This window comes from Balaenoptera acutorostrata, chromosome 9, assembly GCF_949987535.1.
Source record: "Balaenoptera acutorostrata chromosome 9, mBalAcu1.1, whole genome shotgun sequence".
Classification (NCBI taxonomy): domain Eukaryota; kingdom Metazoa; phylum Chordata; class Mammalia; order Artiodactyla; family Balaenopteridae; genus Balaenoptera; species Balaenoptera acutorostrata.
The window spans coordinates 81,006,823-81,031,447 of NC_080072.1; the positions used below are offsets into that span (position 1 = coordinate 81,006,823).

Below are 24,625 nucleotides of genomic sequence, written 5' to 3' on the forward strand. Positions count from 1 at the left end.
TCAGTGTGAAGAAAGGGAGTTGTACAATCAATGAGGATAAATAAAACCTTGAATTCCTGAATTTGAATTGGAAGTTAGAGTTCATGATGCTTTTTATTAAAAAAACCAGAAGGCCGTATTTACCCAACTGTGTCCACAGAACAGGTTATAAAAACAATACAACTCAATAACAATTAGTACCACAAACATTCAGATTATGGTCTTTAAATACCATTCCCCACTAAAGGAACCAGAGCACTTTGAATAAATGGCTAATTATAGGTATTGGGTAAGAAATGTACAAAGCCAGCCTCCAAAGCAATCAAAGACTACTATGGCCATGTCAAAAGGACTCAGGAGGCAACGTGAATAAGCTCCCATTGGCCTACTGACAATAACTGCAATGGATTATAACTCAAAAAATATGTTTAAAACCCTGGATTCTCAATCATAGCTGTTCACTTTTAGGGTTTTTATCTATCAGGAATTTTTTTTAACAGTTAGGTGATTATCTAATTTTATTTTTCATTAGAATAACCATTCATTCAGTATTACTTATTGACCAGTTAATCCTTTTCTCACTGATATGTAATACCAATGTCATGTATCAAATTCACATATACATATATATCTTTTCTGGGCTATTTATCTTGTTCCTTTATTTGTCCATCCTTGTGTTAATACAATACTATCTGAATTACTATGACTTTACTATATAACTCATTATCTAGTGGACAAGCCCCTTCAGTCTTATATTCCTCCTCAAATTGTCTTGGATCCTGTAAATATTTTTCTACATAAATGTGAAAAATATTAGTATAGCAACCTCAGCAGAAAAACACAACTTATTTTTTAAAACCACCAGCAATTCTACACTGGAAATATGAAAAAGATTAACTGAATAAGTGGGTAACTGAATAAATTTAACACTCAACTACAAGGTTATATAGGATTAAAAGTTATAAAGTAGTATTTATTACACCTGAATGTTATTACGTGGGTTCTTGGGGAAAATATATAAGGACTTTGAGTTTTTTGTTTTTTGTTTTTAAATTCATTTATTTATTTTACTTATTTTTGGCTGTGTTGAGTCTTCGTTTCTGTGCGAGGGCTTTCTCTAGTTGTGGCAAGTGGGGGCCACTCTTCATCGCGGTGCGCGGGCCTCTCACTGTCGTGGCCTCTCTTGTTGCGGGGCACAGGCTCCAGACGCGCAGGCTCGGTAGTTGTGGCTCACGGGCCTAGTTGCTCCGCGGCATGTGGGATCTTCCCAGACCAGGGCTCGAACCCGTGTCCCCTGCATTGGCAGGCAGATTCTCAACCACTGCGCCACCAGGGAAGCCCCGGACTTTGAGTTTTTGAAATATGAATTTTCCCCTATACTTTTTTGGTCAGGACAAGAACTGAAAAAGAGAAATAATCTTGAATAATCTTGAATCCGGAATGAACAATTCTTGCTAATGTATATTTTCCCGCACATAAAAAGAAAGTCCTGTAACTTTCCCAGAAATTGTAACTTGAACTACATACTGAACTACTATCAAAATTCATGTGCATATTTGGAAGTTTTTAGTCATTGGGAGCCATGGCATTTCGTTTCTCTGTATCACAAACTGTTACAAATACTTTCTTTTTACTATTAACACTGGAACAGAAGCCCTCCTATTCTGTGACTGATTGGCAAGCAGAAATGACAGGGACAGGAAATGGGAAATGGTTCAGGGTCTTGGAATTCCCCCGGCTGCCTAATTAAGTGGCTTGTTATTTGGAAGTTTTTGAAATATTTGCCCCCTGGAGTTCCCCTGAAAGAAGAAAACATCTGATTTCATTGACGAAGAGTGTCTTCACAGAACATAAACTAAAAAAATTCTCTCGCTGCAATGCAGCAAATATTTACTGTGTTCACCGCACTGCTAGAGAGGGGGGAGAAAAACGTCCCTGACTAGGAAAACCAAGATTTTGTATTTACAATTTTTCTATCAGTTAACTATTTAAACATGTCATTGATACAGGGCTCCTCTGTGGTTCACGTATGATTTATATATACACACGTATATGAATGTATACACTCCATCCTAGTCACATTCAGGGAAAAAAACGGGGAGTGAAGACTGGCCTGAAGCACCGTTCCCGTTGCTAGTGATGAGCTTCTGAAATTAGGACACTTTCGTCAGTGCATTCGCCTCCAGAACAGAAAAACAAAAGTTTAAAAATAAAAGATACAGTGGTTGATTATAAAATAGATGTACTCCCCAAAAGACTATAAAATCAAAGCTTCAAAATTAATCCTCTGATGCTCTTCTGCTTTCCAACACTCGTCTTTTTTCCATTTACACGGCCAGCTGTTGAAGGTTGACATCACAGAGCTGCTGAGGAAAACGGTTACAACTGTTCACTTAATCGAAGCCGAAACGCCGCCGGGTTGACTCCACCCCCGGACGCGGTCACCCACGCCGAGGGGAGGCCCCACTAGAGGAATCCGGCTGGGGCTAGACCCCAACCGGCTGACGCGGGGGAGACGCTCACCGCCCGCGCTGGGGCGTTTCCGCAGGGCTTCCCGCGATTCAAAATCTACGGCTCACGCTTCGCCACGTCCCCCTCAGGAGAATGTCAGGGACGGCGAGGGAAGGAAACGTCAAAAGTGCTCACGCGGCGAAATTAAAGGTTGGAACGCCGAGGGGACGCCCAGCCCCGCCGCCCCCGCGGGCTGACCGACTGCGCACGGCCTAGCGCGCGCTTCGGGCCGCTCTCCGACTGCAGACTCCCCGGCGCCCTCGCGCGGCGTGACGTGATCCCGGCCGGCGCGCTGTCGTCACTGTGCGTCGGCGTGGGCCCTGCGCGGGCGGGGGGCTTTGGGAGCACAGGAGCCGAGCCGCCCGGCTCCCTATTCTGTCGGCGTAGCAGCTCTCGGGGCTGTGGAGGATCCAGACTGCCGCGCCGTTTCCGCGTTTGCTCCACCGGCCCAGCGGTGAGTGCAGCTCCTTCCGGGCCCCTGCCGCGCGAGGCGGGTAGGGGCGCGCGGGCCGCGGGGGCCCGCTTCCCTGAGGCTGAAGCTGGGTGAGGGAAGACAGGGCCGGGGGCCGAGGCTGGGGATCGCAGTCAGCTCTCTGCTCTCTACTCTTCACTCTCGCCAAGGCTGTTTAATTCGGAAGCTCCAGCTCCAAGACTTGCGGTCGAAAATAATTTTTTTTCAATTGACCTGTTTGCAAGTCATCTTTGGGCGCCGCCCACTTCTCCGGCCCTTGGACTCTGACCAAGATGTTGGTCAAGTTTTTGCAGGGTTTTAAACTTAACCCTCGGTGTTCCTTTGTTTAGTATGTTCAAACAGAGACAGTTGTGTGGCGGCGAGATTTCCTATATCAGATAGTTCCAACCGCGCTCTGCCACTTTAGTGGTCTGTTGTGTATTGTGAGAAATAGCTCCGGGAAATTAATGGGTAAATTCCATAGTTTCTCTTATCTTCCCTTGCAGTCTGTCTCCCGCCTTCAACCCCCAAAGCCACAGTTTGCCTAAAGAGGGCAAATCCACCGTACGGTGCTTGTAGGTAAAAATCTGTAAAGATAGGACACCAAGTTCTGGTGTAACGAAAGTATTCATGCAAGTCGTCACATTCCCAGGGCCAGTGTTTCACAAGCCATTGTACTGTATATTGTTTTAAAGTTGCTTTCTGTGGTTGTCGCTTTGGAATTGTGAGGGCATTGTAGAGTTGTAGGGTTTTTTTGGTGGGTTCCTGATGCATTTACTCTCACTGGTCAGTTTGCCTAGTCCTGAAGAGACTTGACATTAAAAAATAACGTTACAGTCTATTATGCCATCTAAATAACTGCTGCACTGTTGCTGATGGGTGCAGTCTCTTTTTCACCACTAGTACCCCTTTGCCTCTAGCAAACTGCCAGAGATATTATCCTTAAACTATTAAAAGTTGTCACCAGAAGAGGGGAGGAGACCAAGGCCAAAATATGTTTCTATGTCCATCTGTCTTCAAAGTTGTGCATTAAAAAAAGTATTCTTAGTGCTACGGGGAGTATATTGCATTTATTTTGATTAAAAGCTTTTCTAATTAGTTTTGTTGACAAATAGCTGGAATGAAGATGTATTATCTAAAGAGTAAATCACTTTTAGAATTTACTGAATAAATTGAAAAGAATATAAATTGTATTCATCGTGAAAATACAGTTTTCTAAAATAGCGTTTGTTTTTTCTTTTCAGATTTACAGCCCTGAAGAGTCTACTTTTTCCCCCTCATTTTTCCCCCTGCAGTAATAAATCCCATTATGGAGACTCAGAAACTTTATAAAGGGATATAGTTTGAATTCTGTGGAGTGTAATTTTGTGTATGAATTATACTTTTAAGATATGAAGGGTTTTCAGAAAGAAGGCTAGTAGAGTTAATTACTGGTTTATTATGCATGAGTAGTAATTTTGTTGGTAATACAGTACCTTAGGCATTTGTGATAACACTAGAAAGGACAAGCTGTATCTTGATAAATTGATTTACCTTTAATTACAAAATGAATGATATTATAGATGCATGATTCTTAAATGAAAGACAAGTTATTTAATATTTTTGTAAGAAGTTTCAGCTGTGGACATTTTATGGTTAACTAGTTTATGAAGAAAATACCTTCATTTGATCAAATATACTAAAGTGGTATAGAAAGTTAGGAAGAAGGACAATATAATAATGATGCTGCAGGAAATGGAAACAAATACAGACAATATTTAACAAAGGCGGAAGAGTTAGCAGTTTGTGAGTTTTAAGCAAAATTCTTTTCATTTGACATTGTACACAGTATAACAGGTTTAGGTTCAACAACGCTTGTAGGTGTTGACATCTCCAAAAGTTGTTAGCTGAAGCTAGTTTAACCTTCTTAAGTAAATACTATGATGATAAACTTTGTGAAATTGGCCTTTAGATAATGTGACCATATGAAGACTTTAATTCTTTTTGTTTACTAGAATAAAAGAAGATTTTAAAAAAATATGTTAAAGTGCTCATAGGGAAAGAAGCCTGCATATAGTTTTTTCCTCTTGTAGCATAGTCATTAATTGGCTTGATATCCCGGCTTTGTAGCTTGTAACTGAAAGCAAATTAAAGGCATTATTTAGGTATTCTATCCTTGTTTAGAATTTTTGGAATATAAACCTCCTTGAAAAGTCAAGGAGTCTTAGCGTATTTTTGGAAGTGTGTCAACTTCTTTCAGGCTATTAGGTCAGTATTACACCAAATGAACAATGAACAAATAGCATTAATGAACAAATAGCATTTGAGTTAATATAATCCCAGAGAGTATTAAATAGTATCTTGGTAATTTAGGAGAGATATTCATCCTACCTGAGTATCAACTCAGGTATAAATCCAGTAAAGAAGGTGTAGTGAATTTTACATAAGTAGGGGCCTATCATTTGATTCTTTTTTATGGCAAAAATCTAATGTGAAAGGAAGAGAATTGCCATGTGAAGGATTTTAGCAGTCAAAAAGTAAAATGACTCATGCACAAAACTACCTACCAAAGACTTTTCCCAGATCTCTCGTATCAAAAAATTAAGAGTACGATGGAAGATAGCACGATCTTGTCAAATTGGACAATCGTCAACAAACAAAAAATGAAATATGACTTTTCATGTGAACTCTACAGAATGTCTACATATTCAACTTTCCCCGCTGGTGTTCCTGTCTCAGAAAGGAGTCTTGCTCGTGCTGGTTTTTATTACACTGGTGTGAATGACAAGGTCAAATGCTTTTGTTGTGGCCTGATGCTGGATAACTGGAAACAAGGAGACAATCCTATTGAAAAGCATAAACAACTATATCCTAGCTGTAGCTTTATTCAGAATCTAGTTTCTGTTACTAGTCTGGAATCCACCTCTAAGAATGTTTCTTCTCCAGTGAGAAACAGTTTTACACATTCATTATTACCTACTTTGGAACATAGTAGCTCATTCAGTGGTTCTTATTCCAACCTTTCACCAAACCCTGTTAATTCTAGAGCAGTTGAAGACTTTTCCCCAATGAGGACTAACCCCTACAGTTATGCCATGAGTACTGAAGAAGCGAGATTTCTTACTTACCAGATGTGGCCATTAACCTTTTTGTCACCATCAGAATTGGCAAGAGCTGGCTTTTATTATATAGGACCTGGAGATAGAGTAGCCTGCTTTGCCTGTGGTGGGACTCTAAGTAACTGGGAACCAAAGGATGATGCTATGTCAGAACACCGGAGACATTTCCCCAACTGTCCATTTTTGGAAAATTCTCTGGAAACGCTGAGGTTTAACATTTCAAATTTGAGCATGCAGACACATGCAGCTCGACTGAGAACATTTATGTACTGGCCTTCAACTGTACCAGTTCAGCCTGAGCAGCTTGCAAGTGCTGGTTTCTATTATGTGGGTAAGAAAATGTATAGCTATACATTTTATCTAGTTCATTTTGATTTATATATTAGGACACGTATGTATTCAGTTTTATTATTGTGTTTACTTTAGGTCGCAGTGATGATGTCAAATGCTTTTGTTGTGATGGTGGCTTAAGGTGTTGGGAATCTGGAGATGACCCATGGGTTGAACACGCCAAGTGGTTTCCAAGGTAATTGTTTTGAAAGGTATTTCTACACAAATTCTGTGCTTAAAAGAAGTAGGCATGCTTGCATGATTAAGTTTACATTTCAATATAAGAAAGCTTCTTTATACCATTAGGGAATTAGCCTTTTAAAAACACCAAATTGTAACATTAATTGTTTTGGTACAAAATGTTGTAGAATGTTGTATGATTTCTTCTTTTGTAAGCCATGTATTCAGGATGTAATTTAACTTATTCTTGATGACTCACTTACAATTATGGCCATACGTTTCATTTATGTTTTCCACTTTGCTTTAAAGAAAACTTAAGTATTATAAAAATATGTAAAATAGAACAAAAAGGAGATAAGTAAGAAAAAGATAAAAAGGAAAAAGGAAAATAAGAAGGGACGTGAAATGATCTAGGAATAGGACAAATACAAAAATGCATATAATAAAAGCTGATTGTACAATCAGTATTAAGTCTGATTATAATTGTAAATTATTTTTTCTCTGTACAATTTTGTCTTGTCACGATATGTCAAATATCTCCCTCTAGCCACTGCTTCTACCACTATGTCCTGTTTTTTACTATAGCCTAGAAAGAATTTAGAGGCAGTGGAATGGAAATAGAATTAGAAATTAATTCTGTCTTTGTTACTGAGTAGCTGTGTGAACTTGGACAAGTCATGTGACACCTTTGAGCCTTTCCTCATCTGTAAAATGAGGGAGTTGAAATAGATAATATGGTCTTTTAAAAAAATTGTAAAATGTACCTAACATAAAATTTTCCATTTTAATCATTTTTAAGTATACAGTTCTGTGACATTAAGTACATTCACATTATTCCTCATTCATTACCACCATCTATTTCCAGAATTTTTTTTTAATCTTCCCAGACTGAATCTTGTACTCATTTCATTAATTCCTCATCCCTCCCTCCCCGCAGCCCCTAGCAACCACCATTCTGCTTTCTGTCTCTATGAATTCGACTATTCTAGGTACTTTATATAAAAGTGGAATCATATCATGTAGGTAATGTTTTGACTGGTGAGTGCCTTTCACAATAATGAGGAATCTCTTGAACCTCTTTAATATTCATAATGTATCAAGATAAATTGTTACTTTTTAATTCTCAAAAGTGATACATATTTTGTTTACTTTAAATTATTTTTGTAGGAAAAAAGCATGTTCCATTGTCAGAATTGTATTTTATTTTATAAAATACACCACACGGCTTGCGGGATCTTAGTTGCCCGACCAGGGTTGGAACCCAGGCCACAGCAGTGAAAGGGCCGAGTCCTAACCATTGGACCACCAGGGAATTCCTGATTTTCAGAATTTTAAATGATTTGATTGTGCTTGGCTCTCTGAGAGTATGTACATATAATTTGAAATTTAATACTGTATTAAAAAGACAGAAACAGTTTTCCAATTACAGTGTTTCAGTTGCTGCATTTTGTCCTTTATAAAACAAAACCAAACAAAATCTTGGTTTACTTCTGTAATTTATGTTTTGTTTTCGATGGTTAAGTAAGGGAAAAGGCCAGCGGTGCTTTTTGTAAGCAACAAATTTCAATTGTGGATAATCTTTAATCTCAGAAAATGAAAAACCAAAGTGGATAATCATTATCACTGTATTTTAACACAGTTTATTTATTCATTTATTAAATATTTATATACCTACTGGATACTGTTTTATTTTATTTTTTCCCTCTTAACATTTTTAGTAATAATCATTCAAAAGAAGAGATAATAGGGTTTACATTTCTATATACAAAAGGAATTTCCTATTTTCATCAGTATTGGTATTTACACGACAGTGTGGAATCAAATAAAAAATCAAGCCAAAGCAAAAGAAAGAAGAACCAAATTAAAGTGAAAGGCAAAAATTGTGGTACCATTACGTATGAGGTTGAAAATGAAATTAATAGGCAGACAAATGCAGATTTTGCAGCACACCAGGAAGAATACTGGGATTCATTTCAATTGAGCATGATAATTCATGACAGTAACAGCATTGTCTGAAGGCAAGAGTCCTAGAAATAAGTAGTTGTAAGTAGTGATGGGAAATCAAACATCATCATGAGGATCTTTTTTTCCCTTCTAATATCTTTTTTTTTAATTGAAATATGTGACATACAATATTATGTTAGTTTCAGGTGTACTGCATGGTGATTTGATATTTGCATACATTATGAAATTGTTACCATGATAAGCCTAGTAACCATCTGTCCCCATACAGAGTTATTGCAATGTTATGACCATATTCTTTATGCTGTATATTACATCCCCATGGCTTATTTATTTTATAACTCAAGTTTGTACCTGTTAATCCCTTTCACCTATTTCCCTATATCCCCCTGATAACTATTTTAGATGCTGGGAATATATCAGTGAATAAGACAGACAAAAGTCTCTGTCCTCATAGAATTTATTGGAGAAGGGGGAAATACGGGGCAGCCAATGTTCATTATACCTCCTGTCTTTAGTCGTTATGAATATAAGTTAGTCCCAGAATAAAAATAATTTAGAACTATATTAAGATCATGAACAATGACAAGCTGTGTTCTCTGCATGATGAACGTGAGTCTTGAGTATGCTTACATGATCTCTACTAAATCTACCCATTTACCAGTTGAAGGACATTTGGGTTGTTTCCAGTTTGGAGCAATAATGAATAAAGCCACTCTAAACATTAATAAACCTTTGTGAACATATGTTTTTGTTTTGCTTAGGTAAATGTTATACTTAGGAGTGGGATTAGTGGGTTGGATGACAAGTTTTGTTTACTATTGTGACTTCAGAAGAAGCTGCCAAATCGTTTTCTGAAGTGGCTGTACCATTTTAAATTCCCACCAGGAATGTATGATACCTCTAAGAGTTCCAGATTCTTAATGACACATGGTATTGTCAGTCTTTTTGATTTTAACCTTTCTAATAGATGTGTAGTGGTATTTCACTGTGATTTTAATTAGCATTTCCTTAATGATTAATGATGGTGAGCTTCTTATTTGCCATCTGTATACAGTTGTCCCTCAGTATCAGTGGGGGATTGGTTCTAGGACACTCCCAGGGATTCCCCTCAAGAAGCCAAAATTCGGGCTTCCCTGGTGGCGCAGTGGTTGAGAATCTGCCTGCCAATGCAGGGGACACGGGTTCGAGCCCTGGTCTGGGAAGATCCCACATGCCGTGGAGCAATGAGTCCCGTGAGCCACAACTACTGAGCCTGCACGTCTGGAGCCTGTGCTCCGCAACAAGAGGCCGCGATAGTGAAGAGGCCCGCGCACCGTGATGAAGAGTGGCCCCCGCTTGCCGCAACTGGAGAAAGCCCTCGCACAGAAACGAAGACCCAACACAGCCAAAAATAAAATATATAAATAAATAAATAAATAAATAAAAGATTACTATAAAAATAAGCAGAAATTAAAAAAAAAAAAAAAAAAGAAACCAAAATTCATGGATGCTCAAGTCCCTCATATGACATAGTACAGTCAGCCCTCTGTGTCTGTGGGTTCTTCATCCTCGGAACTGTATTTTCTTTGATGAAGTGTCTGTTTTAAATTTTTTTTTTTTGATTACTAAATTCCGAGACTTCTCAATATATTCTGGATACAAGTCCTGTATTAGATGTGTTGTGCAGCATTTCAGTCTATGGCTTGTCTTTCCTTTTTTTTATTAGTGTATTTGATGAGCAGAAGTTTTTAATTTTGATGATGTCAGTTTATCAATTTTATCTTTTATGGATTGTGCTGTTGGTCTCTTAGCTAAGAAATCTTTACCTAAGCTAAGGACAAAAAGATTTTCTCCTAGGGTTTCCCTGGTGGTGCAGTGGATAAGAATCTGCCTGCCAGTGCAGGGGACATAGGTTCAATCCCTGGTCCGGGAAGATCCCACATGCACGAGCAGCTAAGCCCGTGCGCCACAACTACTGAGCCTGTGCTCTAGAGCCCATGAGCCACAACTACTGAAGCCCTGTGCCTAGAGCCCGTGCTCCGCAACAAGAGAAGCCACCGCAATGAGAAGCTCGTGCACCGCAATGAAGAGGAGCCCCTGCTCGCCACAGCTAGAGAAAGCCCGTGTGCAGCAGCGAAGACCCAGCACAGTGAAAAATAAATAAATAAAATAAAAATTTAAAAAATTAAAAAAAAAAGATTTTCTCCTGTGTTTTCTTCTAGAAGTTACATTGACAGGTTTTGTATTTAGGCATATGATTCATTTTTAGTTTGTTTTTGTGTATACTATGGACATAGATCAAGGCTTGTTTTTTGCATATTATATCGAGTTGTCTAGCACCGTTTGTTGAAAAAACAAAAGGGAAGAAACAGAAACATGTTATATGAACTTTCTGGAACACCGTTGAGAAATTCTAGTAGTTTGAAAACAAGTATTTGGGAAACACTGTCACATTATGTATAGATGAAAATACTTGATTATTTTTTGGAGGGAGGGTTTGTGCTTTAAGTATAATGGTAGAGTGGACAATGGAGAAAGATTAGATATTTTGTGAAAGATCACATTTTAGGAATAGCAAATTACAGTTTCTGAAACTATGTTAAGTCCCCAAAGTAAATTGTCTAGAAGAGCATTTTTCAAGCCTTAGCTTGTGCTCCTTTGAAGTCCAGACCTTTTTATTGTTGTGATTATATTAATGTAATCAAACAAAATATCACAGTGCATTAGTGCATAGTAAGAATTTGTAATATTGTATGAGAATTTTTGTTCCTGTTAGATGTGTATGTGTACTAGGTTGTGATGTAAAATGTTTGTACTATGGGGTACAATCAAAGAATTTGAAAGCCACTTTTCTAGAATAATCAGATTATATTTTTGGTATAAAAGAATTTTAAAAATTTTCCTCTTATGTTTTAGGTGTGAGTTCTTGATACGCATGAAAGGGCAGGAGTTTGTTGATGAGATTCAAGCTAGGTATCCTCATCTTCTTGAACAGGTAAATATGTTTTTATAATTGGCAACATTGAATTCTCCTAAATAATAATTGCAAAATATGATTAGAAGTGACAATTACATCTGTTTTCTCATGAATTATAGTTACATGTTTTGTGTCCATCTTAATGGGCATGTTTGTTCAGGGGCTTTTAAAAAAAGAATGTTTTTTCCTTTTTTTTGAAAAATCACTCAACCTGCCACTGTACAAATTTGTGGGGGAGTTGGAGAAGAGTCTTTAGTGTCTCCTCCATCTTTTTGAGAAAAACAAACAAAATAACTTGTTAGCAGTTTGGAATCTCTGAGAGTGATTCAGCTGAAATATGACTTTTTAAGTGGAATGAGAAACCATTAATACTTTTTCCTGTTTTCTTGAAACTAGAGAAATACTTGAATTCTATTTTGGAATTGGGTGATGTTTAAGGAAATGTTTTATGATGATTAAAGTAAAACATAACAAATTGAAGTATGTTTTCAAAAGTGTGTGTACAGTGCTTAAGATAAACTTATCTTAATGTTGCTATGTTCAGGTTGTTTGAGATTTCTGATTTTACCTATTATTTTTTTCTCCTGTTTCATAGCTATTGTCAACTTCAGATACTCCTGGAGATGAAAATGCTGATCCACCAAGTATGTATGAAAATATTCCAAATATAGAATAGGATTTTTTTGTAAGAATATTAAGAATGAAAGTATGTAAACAAAGGATTTCTGACATCATAGAAAAAAGTGCTAGAAAGTTAATAAATATTATGTATCTACTAAGATTCATGACATTTTTAGAGGATTCTTGGAAGTACTCTAGTTTTTGTTCCTAAAGTGCTGACATTCTCACTGGAGAGACAAGACAAGTGCAAAAGAAAAACAACTTCAAGGAATACCAAATGAGAAGAGCAAATAATAAGCCCTCCAAAGAGGAGATGTTTGTATAAGCTAGCATGTTTGGAAAGGCCCAGTTCACATGATTTGAAAATTGGGCTAGATATTAGGTATTTGCCAGGTATGTAGTAGTTTAGTGCAAGGATAGGAAATATATCTTCTGGTTATAATTTAATTTTAGCCACATCTGGCATTTAGCGTATACTGTTATTCAGGTCTCCTTTTTCCTTATTAACTTTCTGTCTGGATGATCTAGCCAGTGTTGAAAGTGGGATATTGAAGTCCCCTACTATTATTGTATTGCTCTCTATTTCATCCTTTAGTTATGTTAATATTTGCTTTAAATATTTAGATGCTTCAGTGTTTGTTGCATATAAATTTATAATTGTTTTATGTACTCTTAATGAGTTGACCCCTTCATCACTACATACAGTGATCTTCTTTGTCTCTTGTCACTGATTTTGACTGAAAGTCTATTTTATTTTATGTAAGTATAACCACTCCTCATTACTTTTGATTACCGTTTGCAAAGAACACCTTTTATATGTTTTCATTTTCAACCTTTCTGTGTCCTTAAAGCTGAAGTGATTCTTTTGTAGGCAGCATACTGTTGGATCTTGTGGGGGTTTTTTAATCCATTCAGCCATTCTGTGTCTTTTGATTGGAGAATTTAGTCCATTTACATTTAAAATAATTATTGGTATTTTACTTATTGATATATAAAGACTTTTTATTATGATTTAATTGATTGTTTTCTGACTGTTTTTTTAATTCCTTCATTCCTTTCTTCCTCTTTTGCTCTCTTCCTTTCTGATTTATTTTCTGTAGTAGTGTGCTTTAATTTCTCTATTGTATTTTCTGTATGCACTATAGGTTTTTTCTTTGTGTTTACCATGAAGCTTATGTAAAATATCTTAGATACAATAGTCTATTTTAAGCTGATCACAACTTACCTTCAATCATTTACAAAAACTCTACAGCTTTACTTCTCCTCACCCCATGTTTTACACTATTGATGTCATACTTTTTATCTTTTTATATTCTGCATACAGTAACAAGTTATTATAGTTAATAATATTGTTTTGTATTTTTATGTTTTCTTCTATAAATATTTCTTTTTTCTTTTAACTTTTATTGGAGTATAGTTGGTTTACAATGTTGTGTTAGTTTCAGGTGTACAGCATAGTGATTTAGTTATACATATACATATATTCATTCTTTTTCAGATTCTTTTCCCATATAGTTTATTGTAGAATATTGAGTAGAGTTCCCTCTGTAAGTCCTTGTTGGTTATCTATTTTATATATAGTAATGTGTGTATGTTAATCCCAAGTTCATAATTTACCCCTCCCCCCCCACATTTCCCTTTTGGTAACCATGTTTGTTTCTGAAATCTGTGAGTTTGTTTCCATTTTGTAAATAAGTTCATTAAGTCATTTTTTAAAAAATTAGATTCCATATATGTGTGGTATCATATGATATTTGTCTTTCTCTGACTTCTCTTAGCATGATAATCTCTAGGTCTATCCATGTTGCTGCAAATGGCATTATTTCATTCTTTTTTATGGCTAATATTTCATTGTATATATGTACCACATCATCTTTATCCATTCCTCTATCAGTGGACGTTTGGGTTGCTTCCATGTCTTGGCTATTGTAAACAGTGCTGCAGTGAACATTGGGGTGCATGTTTCTTTTCAAATTATGCTTTTCTCCAGATATATGCCCGGGAGTGGGATTGCTGGATCATATGGTAGTCCTGTTTTCTAGTTTTTTAAGGAACCTCCATACTGTTCTCCATAGTGGTTATACCAATGTACATTCCCACCAACAGTGTAGGAGGGTCCCCTTTTCTCTGCACCCTCTCCAGCATTTATTGTTTGTAGACTTTGATAATGGCCGTTCTGACTGGTGTGAGGCGATACCTCACTGTAGTTTTTATTTACATTTCTCTGATAATTAGTGATGATGAGCATCTTTTTATGTGCTTTTTGGCCATCTGTACGTCATCTTTGGAGAAATGTCTATTTAGATCTTCTGCACATTTTTTGATTGAGTTGTTTGTTTTTTTGACATAGAGCTGCATGTGCTGTTTGTATATTTTGGGGATTAAGCTCTTGTCAGTCACATCATTTGCAAATATTTTCTCCCATTCTGTGGGTTGTCTTTTCATTTAGTTTATGGTTTCTTTTGCTGTGCAAAATATATTGTTGTTTTTTAACTTATGCTAGAGATACAGTATAGGGTGTTAGGAATTTGACTACATATTTACCTTTACCAGTAAGTTTTATTTCATGTTGTTACTTAGCATCTCTTCATTTTAACTTGAAGAAATCACTTTAGCATTTCTTGTAAGGCAGGTTTAGTGTTGATGAACTCCCTCAACTTTTGTTTGTCTGGAATGTTTTTATCTCTCCTTCATTTCTGAAGGACAGTTTTGCCAGTGTTCTTGGTTGGCATTTTTTTTTTTTCTTTTAACACTTTGATATATTAAGTCATTGTCTCCTGGCCTTCAAGGTTTCTGCAGAGAAATGTGCTGATAGCCTTAGAGGGTTCCTTTGTATATGAGGAGTCATGTTTTTCTTGCTGCTTTCAAAATGCTTTCTTTGTCTTTTCGCTTTTAATATTTTGACTATAATGTGTCTTGGAGTAATCTTTGGGCTGATCTTGCTTGAGGTTCTTTGAGCTTACTGTTTGTGGATATCCATATCTCTCCCAAGATTTGGGAGCTGAAGTTTTCAGCTATTATTTCTTTAAGCTTTCTTCCCTTTTTTCTGTCTTCTGGGATTCCCATGATTTGACTGTTCATTCGTTTGGTGGTGTTCTATAATTCATGTAGGCTTCCTTCACTCTTTCATTCTCTTTTCTTTTTGTTCCTATAACTGGCTAATTTCAAATCATCTCCATTTGAGTTCTCTGATTCTTTCTTTTGCATGAGCAAGTCTGTTGTTGAAGTTCTCTATTGATTTTTTTCAGTTCTGTCCTTGTATTCTTCAGCTCCAGGTTTTCTGTTTGATTCTTTTTTGTGGTTTCTATTTGTTGATTAAACTTCTGATTTTGTTCATGCATTGTTATCTTCATTTCATTTAGTTGTTTATCTTTGTTCTCTTGAGTTTTGTTGAGTTTTTTTAAGGTGACTCTATTGAGTTCATTGTCAGGCAAATCATAGATCTCCATTTCTTTGGGGTCAGTTCTGGATCTTTATTGGTTTCTTGTGATGGTGTCACATGTGCCTGATTTGTGTGATATTCTTATGTAGCCTTGCCTTGGTGTCTGTGCATTGAGGGAGCAAACACTGCTTGCAGTCTTTATGGACTGGTTTTGGCAGGTAAAGACCTTCTCCTTTCAGTCTTGATGGATACGGAGCTGTTTTTGGGTTTGTAGCTGGGACCATGGTCAGGGATTCAGGTGCCTGGTACAGGCCAGTCTTCTCAAAATGGCTCTCCTTGGTCTTGGAATACACTGGGGTTTCATAATCTTATACCTAAATCCCAAAGCCTCCCACAAAGGCACTTCTGTCCTTGGATGGATTCCAAAATGTTGTTGAGTGGGGATACAAGTTGGGGGCATCTTAACCGGCAATCTTGCTATCATTAGTTTCCTGCATCCTTCTTAAGGTATGTTCCTCACTTGGCTTCCTGGACACCACATTCTTGGTTTTCCCCTATTTCCCTGGTTGATCATGAACAATTTCCTTTGGTGGTTACTCCTTTTTCAAACCTGTAAATGATGGAGTACCTCTCAACATTCAACCCAAATGTATTTCTCCATTTCCTGAGCTGCAGACTAGCATGTTCAACTACCTGTTTAAATTTCTAGTTGGTTATACTGGGTGTTTCAGAGTTAATATAACCAAAGCAAACATTTTCTCCCCATCCTTCATCCCTCAAATTTGCTCTTTCTCTGGTCTTCCCAACTCAGTTAATGGCACTCACTTCCTAAGGTCAAAAGTTGACTTAAGTTAGACATCATCCCTGATTCCTCCTTTTACTTTGTATATTTAATCTATTAGAAGTCATTTCATCTCTGCCTTTATAATATGTCCCAAATCTTATCACTTCTCTCCATCTCTACCACTATTAACCCGATTCAAGCTGCCATGAATACCATAAAGTCATTTTATGACTTTTTGTCATAAAATCCTAACAGGTCTTCCTGATTCCATTTTACCTCATTAAAGTTTATCACAGAGCTGCCAGAATCATCTTTTGAAAAAACAAATCAGGTTTTATCAGTACCCTACTTAAAACCCTCCTAGAATATTGTAGCAAACTTAGAATAAAATATAAACTCCTCAAAAGGCTCTACATGATCTAGGTATCACCCTCGTCTCTGACTTTGCACCACCTTTCTGTTTCTTGAATATGTCAAGCTTTTCTCTTGACTTGAGGCTTTTATACTTGCTGTTCTCTTTGCCTGAAAGACTTCTTTCAGATATTCCCATTGCTCCTTATCTTTCAGGTGTTTGTTCTGGCGTGTTCTCGTTTCAGACAGTGTTTCCACATATGTTCGAGCAAGGGAGCACATACACATTGTGTATTTATTTTTATTATAAAACAGTTTTCCAGCAGATGGCAGTAAAGTGTCTTGAAGAATGATGTCATTTTGTAATTTTCACTGAAGTACCATATTGGCTAGCATTGACCCTGTTCTCAGAAAATGCTTCTCTCATCACCCTATCCTAATTGTCCTTCTGCTTCCTAGTTTGTTTTAATCACCTTATACTGCTTTATTTTTTTCAGAACATCTGTCACTATCTGAAATCATATTACTTCTTTAATCACATTTGTTACCCATTTTTAGACGTATTTTGTGTGAATTTAGTCTTACACTTTACTGTTCTTCCCATCTTTGTTTATTTTATTCTCTGTTTCACCTATCCACCTCTCTAGGTCTTGTCCATCCTGTAAGTTCAAACTCTAATGCCATCTTTTCCATGAAGTTTTTGTTGATTTCCGCCACTTTTCTAGCTGAGTTGAGATAATTTTTCACTTTTAAATTTGTGTAGCATCTCAGTTTCCAAAATTGACTGTACATCAGAATCATTTGAGGAATATTTAGAATATTCCTATGCCCCATCCCTGAGAGTCTCTAATTAAGTAGGTCTAGGATGTGGGAAGTGGTATTTTTTAAAAGTACAGCCTATTACTACACTCTCATTTGATGCTTATCAGGTTCAAACGTTTGTTGGAGTTATAGGTAATTGGTGCATATAGCTCATCTCCCTTACCAGGATATAATCCGCACTAAAGACTGTATCATAGTCATTATTGTTCTCTGTATTTTTATATTTATGGAATTTATACAAATACATGTCTTTTAAACTAGTTGTTCATTTTGGACCTGGAGAAAGTTCTTCAAATGATGCAGTCATGATGAATACACCTGTGGTTAAAGCTGCCTTGGAAATGGGCTTTAGTAGAAGCCTGGTAAAGCAGACAATTCAGAGTAAAATCCTAACAACTGGAGAGAATTACAGAACAGTTAATGATATTGTGTCAGCACTTCTTAATGCTGAAGATGAAAATAGAGAAGAAGAGAAGGAAAGACAAACTGAAGAAACAGCATCAGGTATTTGGGAATGTTAGTCACCTGCATTACTTCCTTTGAGGGCTCATAGGACTGTCTCACATGTTGCAGGACAGTGAGCATCCCCCTATGTCCACTAACTGCTGGTGGCAGCCACCAGTCATTTCCAACCTCACATCCCCTTCTCCACTGTGGGCAATGTATCACCCTAGTCGAGAAGCACTGACTACAGTTTTTTTTTTGAATGTTTATTTTCCAAGAAAATTGCGATTTATGCTAATCAGGATTTTAGCATAATTCCTTTCTTGAGCTATATTGTATTTCTTCCTCATACATTAACAAATTCCAACTATTTTGAAAAAGCAAGATTTTATAGTTGGGTACCTGTCTTATTTCTACTTTTTTTTTTTTTTTTTATGTTCCTTCAAATCATATCCTTAACGTGGTATTTGAGTGTCTAATCCTTGCTTAGTGATCCTTATACAAAAAATAGAACCCATGATGAAATCCTAGGCTTTGATGAGAAGCACCTGCCCAGTCCAAAGATAGTAGAGAACTGATTTTGGTATTCATCCAGATTATGTTAAGCCTCAGACTCCCAAAACAAATCTTTTGAGTAATCATTCCTTTAATAAATGTTAATTGAGGATGAGCACCTGTGCCAAATACTGTGCTATTCATGGTGCTTACTTTCAAGGAGCTTATAGACTAGCTGTGGAAACTAGTTTGCAGAAGATATAGGGTTAAAGGGCCAGCAGAGGTGAAGGTTGCATTTATAGTGTAAATTGGGGCATTTGGGTTGGAAGACACTTTTCTCGGTTTAAGCTTTTAAGTAATGATAGGAGTAGTTTGAGAACCTCATTGTTTGGTCATGTAGCACAGTGTTTGAAGTCTGATTTCTAGTTGAGACAGGTTTGTGTTTAAACCCTGGCTCTGTCAGTTACCAGGTTGGCAATTAATTTAACCAGACCTCAGTTTTTCTCCTCTGTAAAATGGGGATGATAACAGTACAAATTGCATGGGGCAGCTGTAGGAATTAAATGAGATGTTACAAGTAAAACAGTTTAGCACAATGCCTAGGACATCAAAAAAAATTTTTAAGTAGATTTATTTGGGAAATGGGAAGGGCTTCGTGAAAGAAAGGGCCTGAGGAGAGTGAAAAGATTTAAACATTGTTAACCAGTAATAAAACACGGGTTAAATGAAATCACTCTAATAAAACTGGTCACCATAGTTTTGTGACTTTCTTGTTCTTTGTAAGGTTCAATGAATAGTCTTGAATTATGGATTTTTTGTCGTTGTTTGCTTTGTTTTGTTTTTGGCCGAGTGGCATGTGGGATCTTAGTTTCCTGACCAGGGATCAAACCACTCACCCTGCAGTGGAACTGCAGAATCTTAACCACTGGACTGCCAGCGAAGTCCCTTGAATTACGTATTTGAAATTGTTTCTTAATAAGCAAACAAGTCAGAAAAGGAATAGGGAGGAAGAATTTAGGATGCTGATAAGAGAAGATCATTGAGACACCTGACTACATCTAGACTAGAATGGGAAGTAGGCAAAGCCAGGAGACAACTCTTGTGTTAGTAGTTGGGAATGACATGGAGATTGAAGAACAAATGTTAGTAGTGAGGTGAATTATTAAGGTAGAAGGATTTAAGTTGTGGTCAGAGAAGGGAATTTCATAATTTTGAGATGAATAGAGCATTTGACTTCTAGAAAGAAGTAAAAGGGGAAGGAAATGGTCTTTTTTTCCCCCACAACTCTACAATAGACTTCTTTTTTATTTCTCATTAAACTTGTAAATATAGAAATGTACTTTTTTTTTTTTTTTAAGGTTGAAAGCAGGCAATTAAATATTATGGTGATTGCGGGCATTGGAAGAGGAACTTTTTGAAAAATACTTTAGGAATTTATGCCCATATTCCATAAATGTAGGAAATTTAACAATGGATTTTGTGCTTTTTAAAAAAGATTGGGCTTGATTCATATGCAGTCTTTTTAAATTGCTATAAACCTAGACCTTTGTAAGACAATATTGGTAGCTAATTATGTGCCAGATATTGTGATAAATACTTCACATGTATCTCATTTAATCCTTACAACTCTTTGATCTACATTTTACAGATGAGGAAACTGAGGTGTATGGAGGTAAGGGCACATAGCTAGTAAGTGGCTAAGCCAGTGTGGGGCTCTAGGTCTGTCCTAACTCTACAGCTCAAACTCTTCAACACTGCTTTTACTGCTTCTTAAGCATGGAGTTGAAGACACTAATCTAGGAGACCTGATTCTATAACTGATTCTTTCTGTGACCTTGGATAGGTCACAGTTAATGATATTGTGAGTCTTTCTCTCCCTATCTGAAAATGAGAAGCAGTCATACCTGCCTTGTTTAATTGATAGGATCTTTTTATCAAAGGAGACAATTCATATGAAAATGCTTATAAAAGTAAAGTGATATAATGCAAAGAGAAGTCAGTAGTAATTCCATGGGGGCAAAGTACAGAGGTGGCAAATTTATACTGCCCTCTAAAATTCTCTGCTTACTTTCATCAGGATAAAGCAGGATTCTAAGACAGGTAAATATATAGACTTTAATAAGTTACAAAAAAACAGAGACCACGTGTGTACTTATATATAATATGCCTTAGCTAAATCTTCTGAAAGTTTTCCAAGTGACAGACATTAAACTGCAGAGGATTAATTTTGTTCTTCTTTTTCCAGCTCCTATTTATTTAGTGTCTGAATTGTTCATAGGGTTGGTTGTTAGTATATGAGTGTAGTTGGAACAGTTTATAATCTAATGGATTTCTTTCTTTCTTTTTTTTTTAACAAGATGATTTGTCCTTGATTCGGAGGAATAGAATGGCTCTCTTTCAACAGTTGACGTGTGTGCTTCCTATCCTGAATAATCTTTTAAAGGCCAATGTAATTAATAAACAAGAACATGATATTATTAAACAAAAAACACAGATACCTTTGCAAGCAAGAGAACTGATTGATACCGTTTTAGTTAAAGGAAATGGTGCTGCCAACATCTTCAAGAACTGTCTTAAAGAAATTGACTCTACATTATATAAGAACTTATTTGGTGAGTTTGTTGGTAAAGTTATTTTAGAAATTCTTGGGATTATGTTCATCTTTGTGTTTGACAAACAAAACGAATCCAATTAGCAAACTATATACATTTAGCTTGTTCTAAAAAAGTGAAGTCTTTTATTACCCAAGTAGCATGGCTAAATAATTTCTGATGATATATAGCTAGAATCTGTGTTGTTCAGGATATAGTACATGAAAAATAATAGGTAGTAGACGAAGCAGTCTTGTATTTGGTAGAGTGATGCCTTAAAAAATTTTTTTTTAATTGAGGTGTAGTTGATTTACAATATTATATTAGTTCCAGGTGTACAGCACAGTGATTCAAAATTTTTTTTTTTTTTTTTTTTTTTTTTTTTTTTTAAATTTTCTCTGGAAAGTTTTTTTTTTCTTTTTTTTTTTTTTTTTTAGAAATTCATGTTCTTTTATTTATTTATTTATGACTATGTTGAGTCTTCGTTTCTGTGCGAGGGCTTTCTCTAGTTGCGGCAAGCGGGGGCCACTCTTCATCGCGGTGCGCGGGCCTCTCACCATCGCGGCCTCTCTTGTTGCGGAGCACAGGCTCCAGACGCGCAGGCTCAGCAATTGTGGCTCACGGGCCCAGTTGCTCCGTGGCATGTGGGATCTTCCCAGACCAGGGCTCGAACCCGTGTCCCCTGCATTGGCAGGCAGATTCTCAACCACTGCGCCACCAGGGAAGCCCCGATTCAAAATTTTTGTAGATTTTACTCTGTTTGTAGTCATTATAAAATATTGGCTATATTCCCTGTGCTGTACCATAAATCCTTGTAGCTTGTTTATTTTATACATAGTAGTTTGTACTCCTTAGTCCCCCTATCCTTGTCTTCCCCTCAACTTCCCTCTCCCCACTTGTAACCACTAGTTTGTTCTTTATATCTTTGTCTTTATCTTTTTTGTTATATTCACTAGTTTTATTTTTTAGATTCCACATACAAGTGATAAAATAGAGTATGTGTCTTTCTCTGACTTATTTCACTAAACACAATACACTCCAGGTCCATCCATGTTGTTGCACATGACAAAATTTCATTTTTTTATGAAAAAAAATTTTTTTTTAATGAGTTATTAGAGTGATGTTTTTTGTATGTTTTTCTTTCCTCAGTGGAAAAGAATATGAAGTATATTCCAACAGAAGATGTTTCAGGTAAAACAAAATTAAGACTTAGGACCAACATGAAATATTACCCTTTCATTTTTTTTAATGGAAGTTTCTGTTGTTACTAGGTCTGTCACTGGAAGAACAACTGAGAAGGTTGCAAGAAGAAAGAACTTGTAAAGTGTGTATGGACAAAGAAGTTTCTATTGTATTCATTCCTTGTGGTCACCTGGTAGTATGCCAGGAATGTGCCCCTTCTTTAAGAAAATGCCCTATTTGCAGGGGTATAATTAAGGGTACTGTTCGTACATTTCTCTCATAAAAGAAAAATAGTCTATATGTTGCCTATATATAAAAATTTTAAAATATTATTTGAACATTTGAAGCTATCTGAAGTAAAAAAGGAATTATTGATTCTTTAATTAGTAACATTTTTGTTCTACTCTGCTTTCTTTGGTACTAGTAATCTTGTTTCCAAAAGAATATCATTTATAATATTTAATCTTAACCTCTGTTTATATGAAAGGTAAGATTTATGTTTGAGCTATATTAGTGTACATGTATGAACACAGGAGGAATTAAAGGAGCAATGTTAATGCTATTATGTATCATTTTAGGAGTGACTAGGTTTGGTATTCTTTCTGAAAGCTTTGAGTACTACTTTAGAGTGTAGTTGAAAGAAATGGAAACCAGGAGCTCTGGAGTTTATCATAGTTATATTGCCAAATTCTCATTGGTGTTTTTTCAGTTGTGTTGTAAAATAAGGATTTTTCTCTTACAGGTAAAAAAGCTTTTCCCTAATTTGTGAGAAACATCTTAATAAAGGTCTTTGAAAAGACTACATCATCGATTTTTTTCTTCTGATTTAAAAAGTAATTTCCGTAAGCCTTCACAGGGTTATATAAGGATGAGATAATGTACGTAAGCATAATATCTGTCATGTTGTAAGCACTTCAGATGCTAGTTATTAAATTAAAAAAATGAATTCATGAAACAAATTACCAAGAAGTGTTTTTTTTAATAGTAATGGGATTTATGAGAATTTCCTTTAGATGGTAATATCTGTCTAGTTGCTTTGTATATTATAGATATTATTTGAATTAAAAATCCATATCAAAAATTATTAACAAATAGAATTATGTAAATCTCCATTGGAATTTTAAAAAATAGTTGAATCATTTTGTCGTTGAATAGGTGTTGGTGGGATGAGGAGGTAGAATATAGGCAATGGTAAGTATCTTTTTTTGGGTCCAGTCATATTTGACCTTTCCCAGGTCTGGGTCTATGGCAGACTTCTGAGGCCAGGTGGAAAGGAGGTCTAATATTAAAAACTCTTCTTATCCCAAAACTCCTTTAGATCCCTTTAAATAGAGAATATAGTAGGAAGAAGGAAAATTTCTCTATCCTTTTTTTTTTTTTTTTTTGCCACAGAGCGTAGGTGCTCTTTAATGATGGTTAAATAAAAATAGGCAGGAGTTCTGTAGAAAACAGTGTCCACAAGGCCCTGGCGTGCATCCCGAGGGCCATGGGGGTGGGTCCTGTGCCACCCTGGCCGCAGCATGGCCCCTTTCTTCCGTGACTTGTGGGACGCTCACCACTTTTGGCCTGGGCCTGGGTCCCCAGTAAGCCTGAGTCCTCTGCTGGGCAGAGAGCTGCCCTGCAGGCTCCACGAAACTTCCATGGGCCCAGGCCTGGCCCTATAAGAAGTCTGAGGCTCTGTGTCTGTCAGGGAGCTGCAGCAAGTTTTTCATGATGCAGGAGAGGTCCTGACTGATGGTGTGTGTGTGGCAAAGCCAGGAGCAGGTGTGCTTGTGAGAGTCTGGGGCCCACCCGCCGGGCTCTTGCCTTTGTTTCCATCCTGATGTGTTGATGCATTTATTTAAGTCCAAATGCATATGTCTCAGTGCAAGACCTTATGTCAGTGAGAGAAAGTTTCTCCCTGCCATTATAGAGGGAATTAAATCATTTTTGACACTGGTCTTTAATAAAACTTATATATTGAGGATTCACCGTGTACCAGGCACAGGGCTACTAGATTCTTTTAATAATTAAGATGTGTTGTGAGCTGAATTGTGTCCCCCAAATTTGTATGTTAAAGTCCTAATCCCAAGTATCCCCAAATGTGACTGTATTTCAAGATTGGGCATTTAAAGAGGTTAATTAAGGTAAAATGAGACCATGTGAGCCCTAATCCAGTACCTTATGACTGGTATCCTTATAAGAAGAGATTAGGGCACAGACACACCCAGGCAGTGGACGATGTGAAGATACCTGAGGAAGACCGTCATCAGCAAGCCAAGGTAAGGACTTCCCTGGTGGCGCAGTGGTTAAGAATCCGCCTGCCAATGCAGGGGATATGGGTTCGATCCCTGGTCTGGGAAGATCCCACATGCTGCAGAGCAGGCAAGCCTGTGCACCACAACTACTGAGCCTGCAAGCCAGAACTACTGAAGCCCGCGCACCTGGAGCCGTCCGTGCTCTGCAATGAGAAGCCACCACGATGAGAAGCCCACGCACTGCAT

At 36.9% G+C, this 24,625-nt stretch overlaps 1 protein-coding gene across 1 annotated transcript; it reads left to right on the top strand.

Moving 5' to 3' along the window:
* The first annotated feature begins 2,442 nt into the window (after window positions 1-2,442).
* BIRC2 (baculoviral IAP repeat containing 2) lies at window positions 2,443-22,944 on the top strand. Its single transcript, XM_007191219.2, has 9 exons — window positions 2,443-2,944; window positions 4,186-6,370; window positions 6,466-6,565; window positions 11,410-11,488; window positions 12,066-12,114; window positions 17,692-17,934; window positions 20,727-20,981; window positions 22,110-22,151; window positions 22,232-22,944. The coding sequence occupies exons 2-9, from the start codon at window positions 5,470-5,472 to the stop codon at window positions 22,423-22,425; spliced, it is 1,863 nt and encodes a 620-aa protein (XP_007191281.2). The 5' UTR covers window positions 2,443-2,944; window positions 4,186-5,469; the 3' UTR covers window positions 22,426-22,944.
* Window positions 22,945-24,625: the final 1,681 nt, after the last annotated feature.

Bases quoted from the DNA above. Each gene is read 5' to 3' on its own strand.
- BIRC2 (XM_007191219.2), top strand. From the start codon at position 5,470: ATGCACAAAACTACCTACCAAAGACTTTTCCCAGATCTCTCGTATCAA. The intron at 6,566-11,409 runs GTAATTGTTTTG...CTTATGTTTTAG, and splicing joins CACGCCAAGTGGTTTCCAAG to GTGTGAGTTCTTGATACGCA. The intron at 17,935-20,726 runs GTATTTGGGAAT...TTTTTTAACAAG, and splicing joins AACTGAAGAAACAGCATCAG to ATGATTTGTCCTTGATTCGG.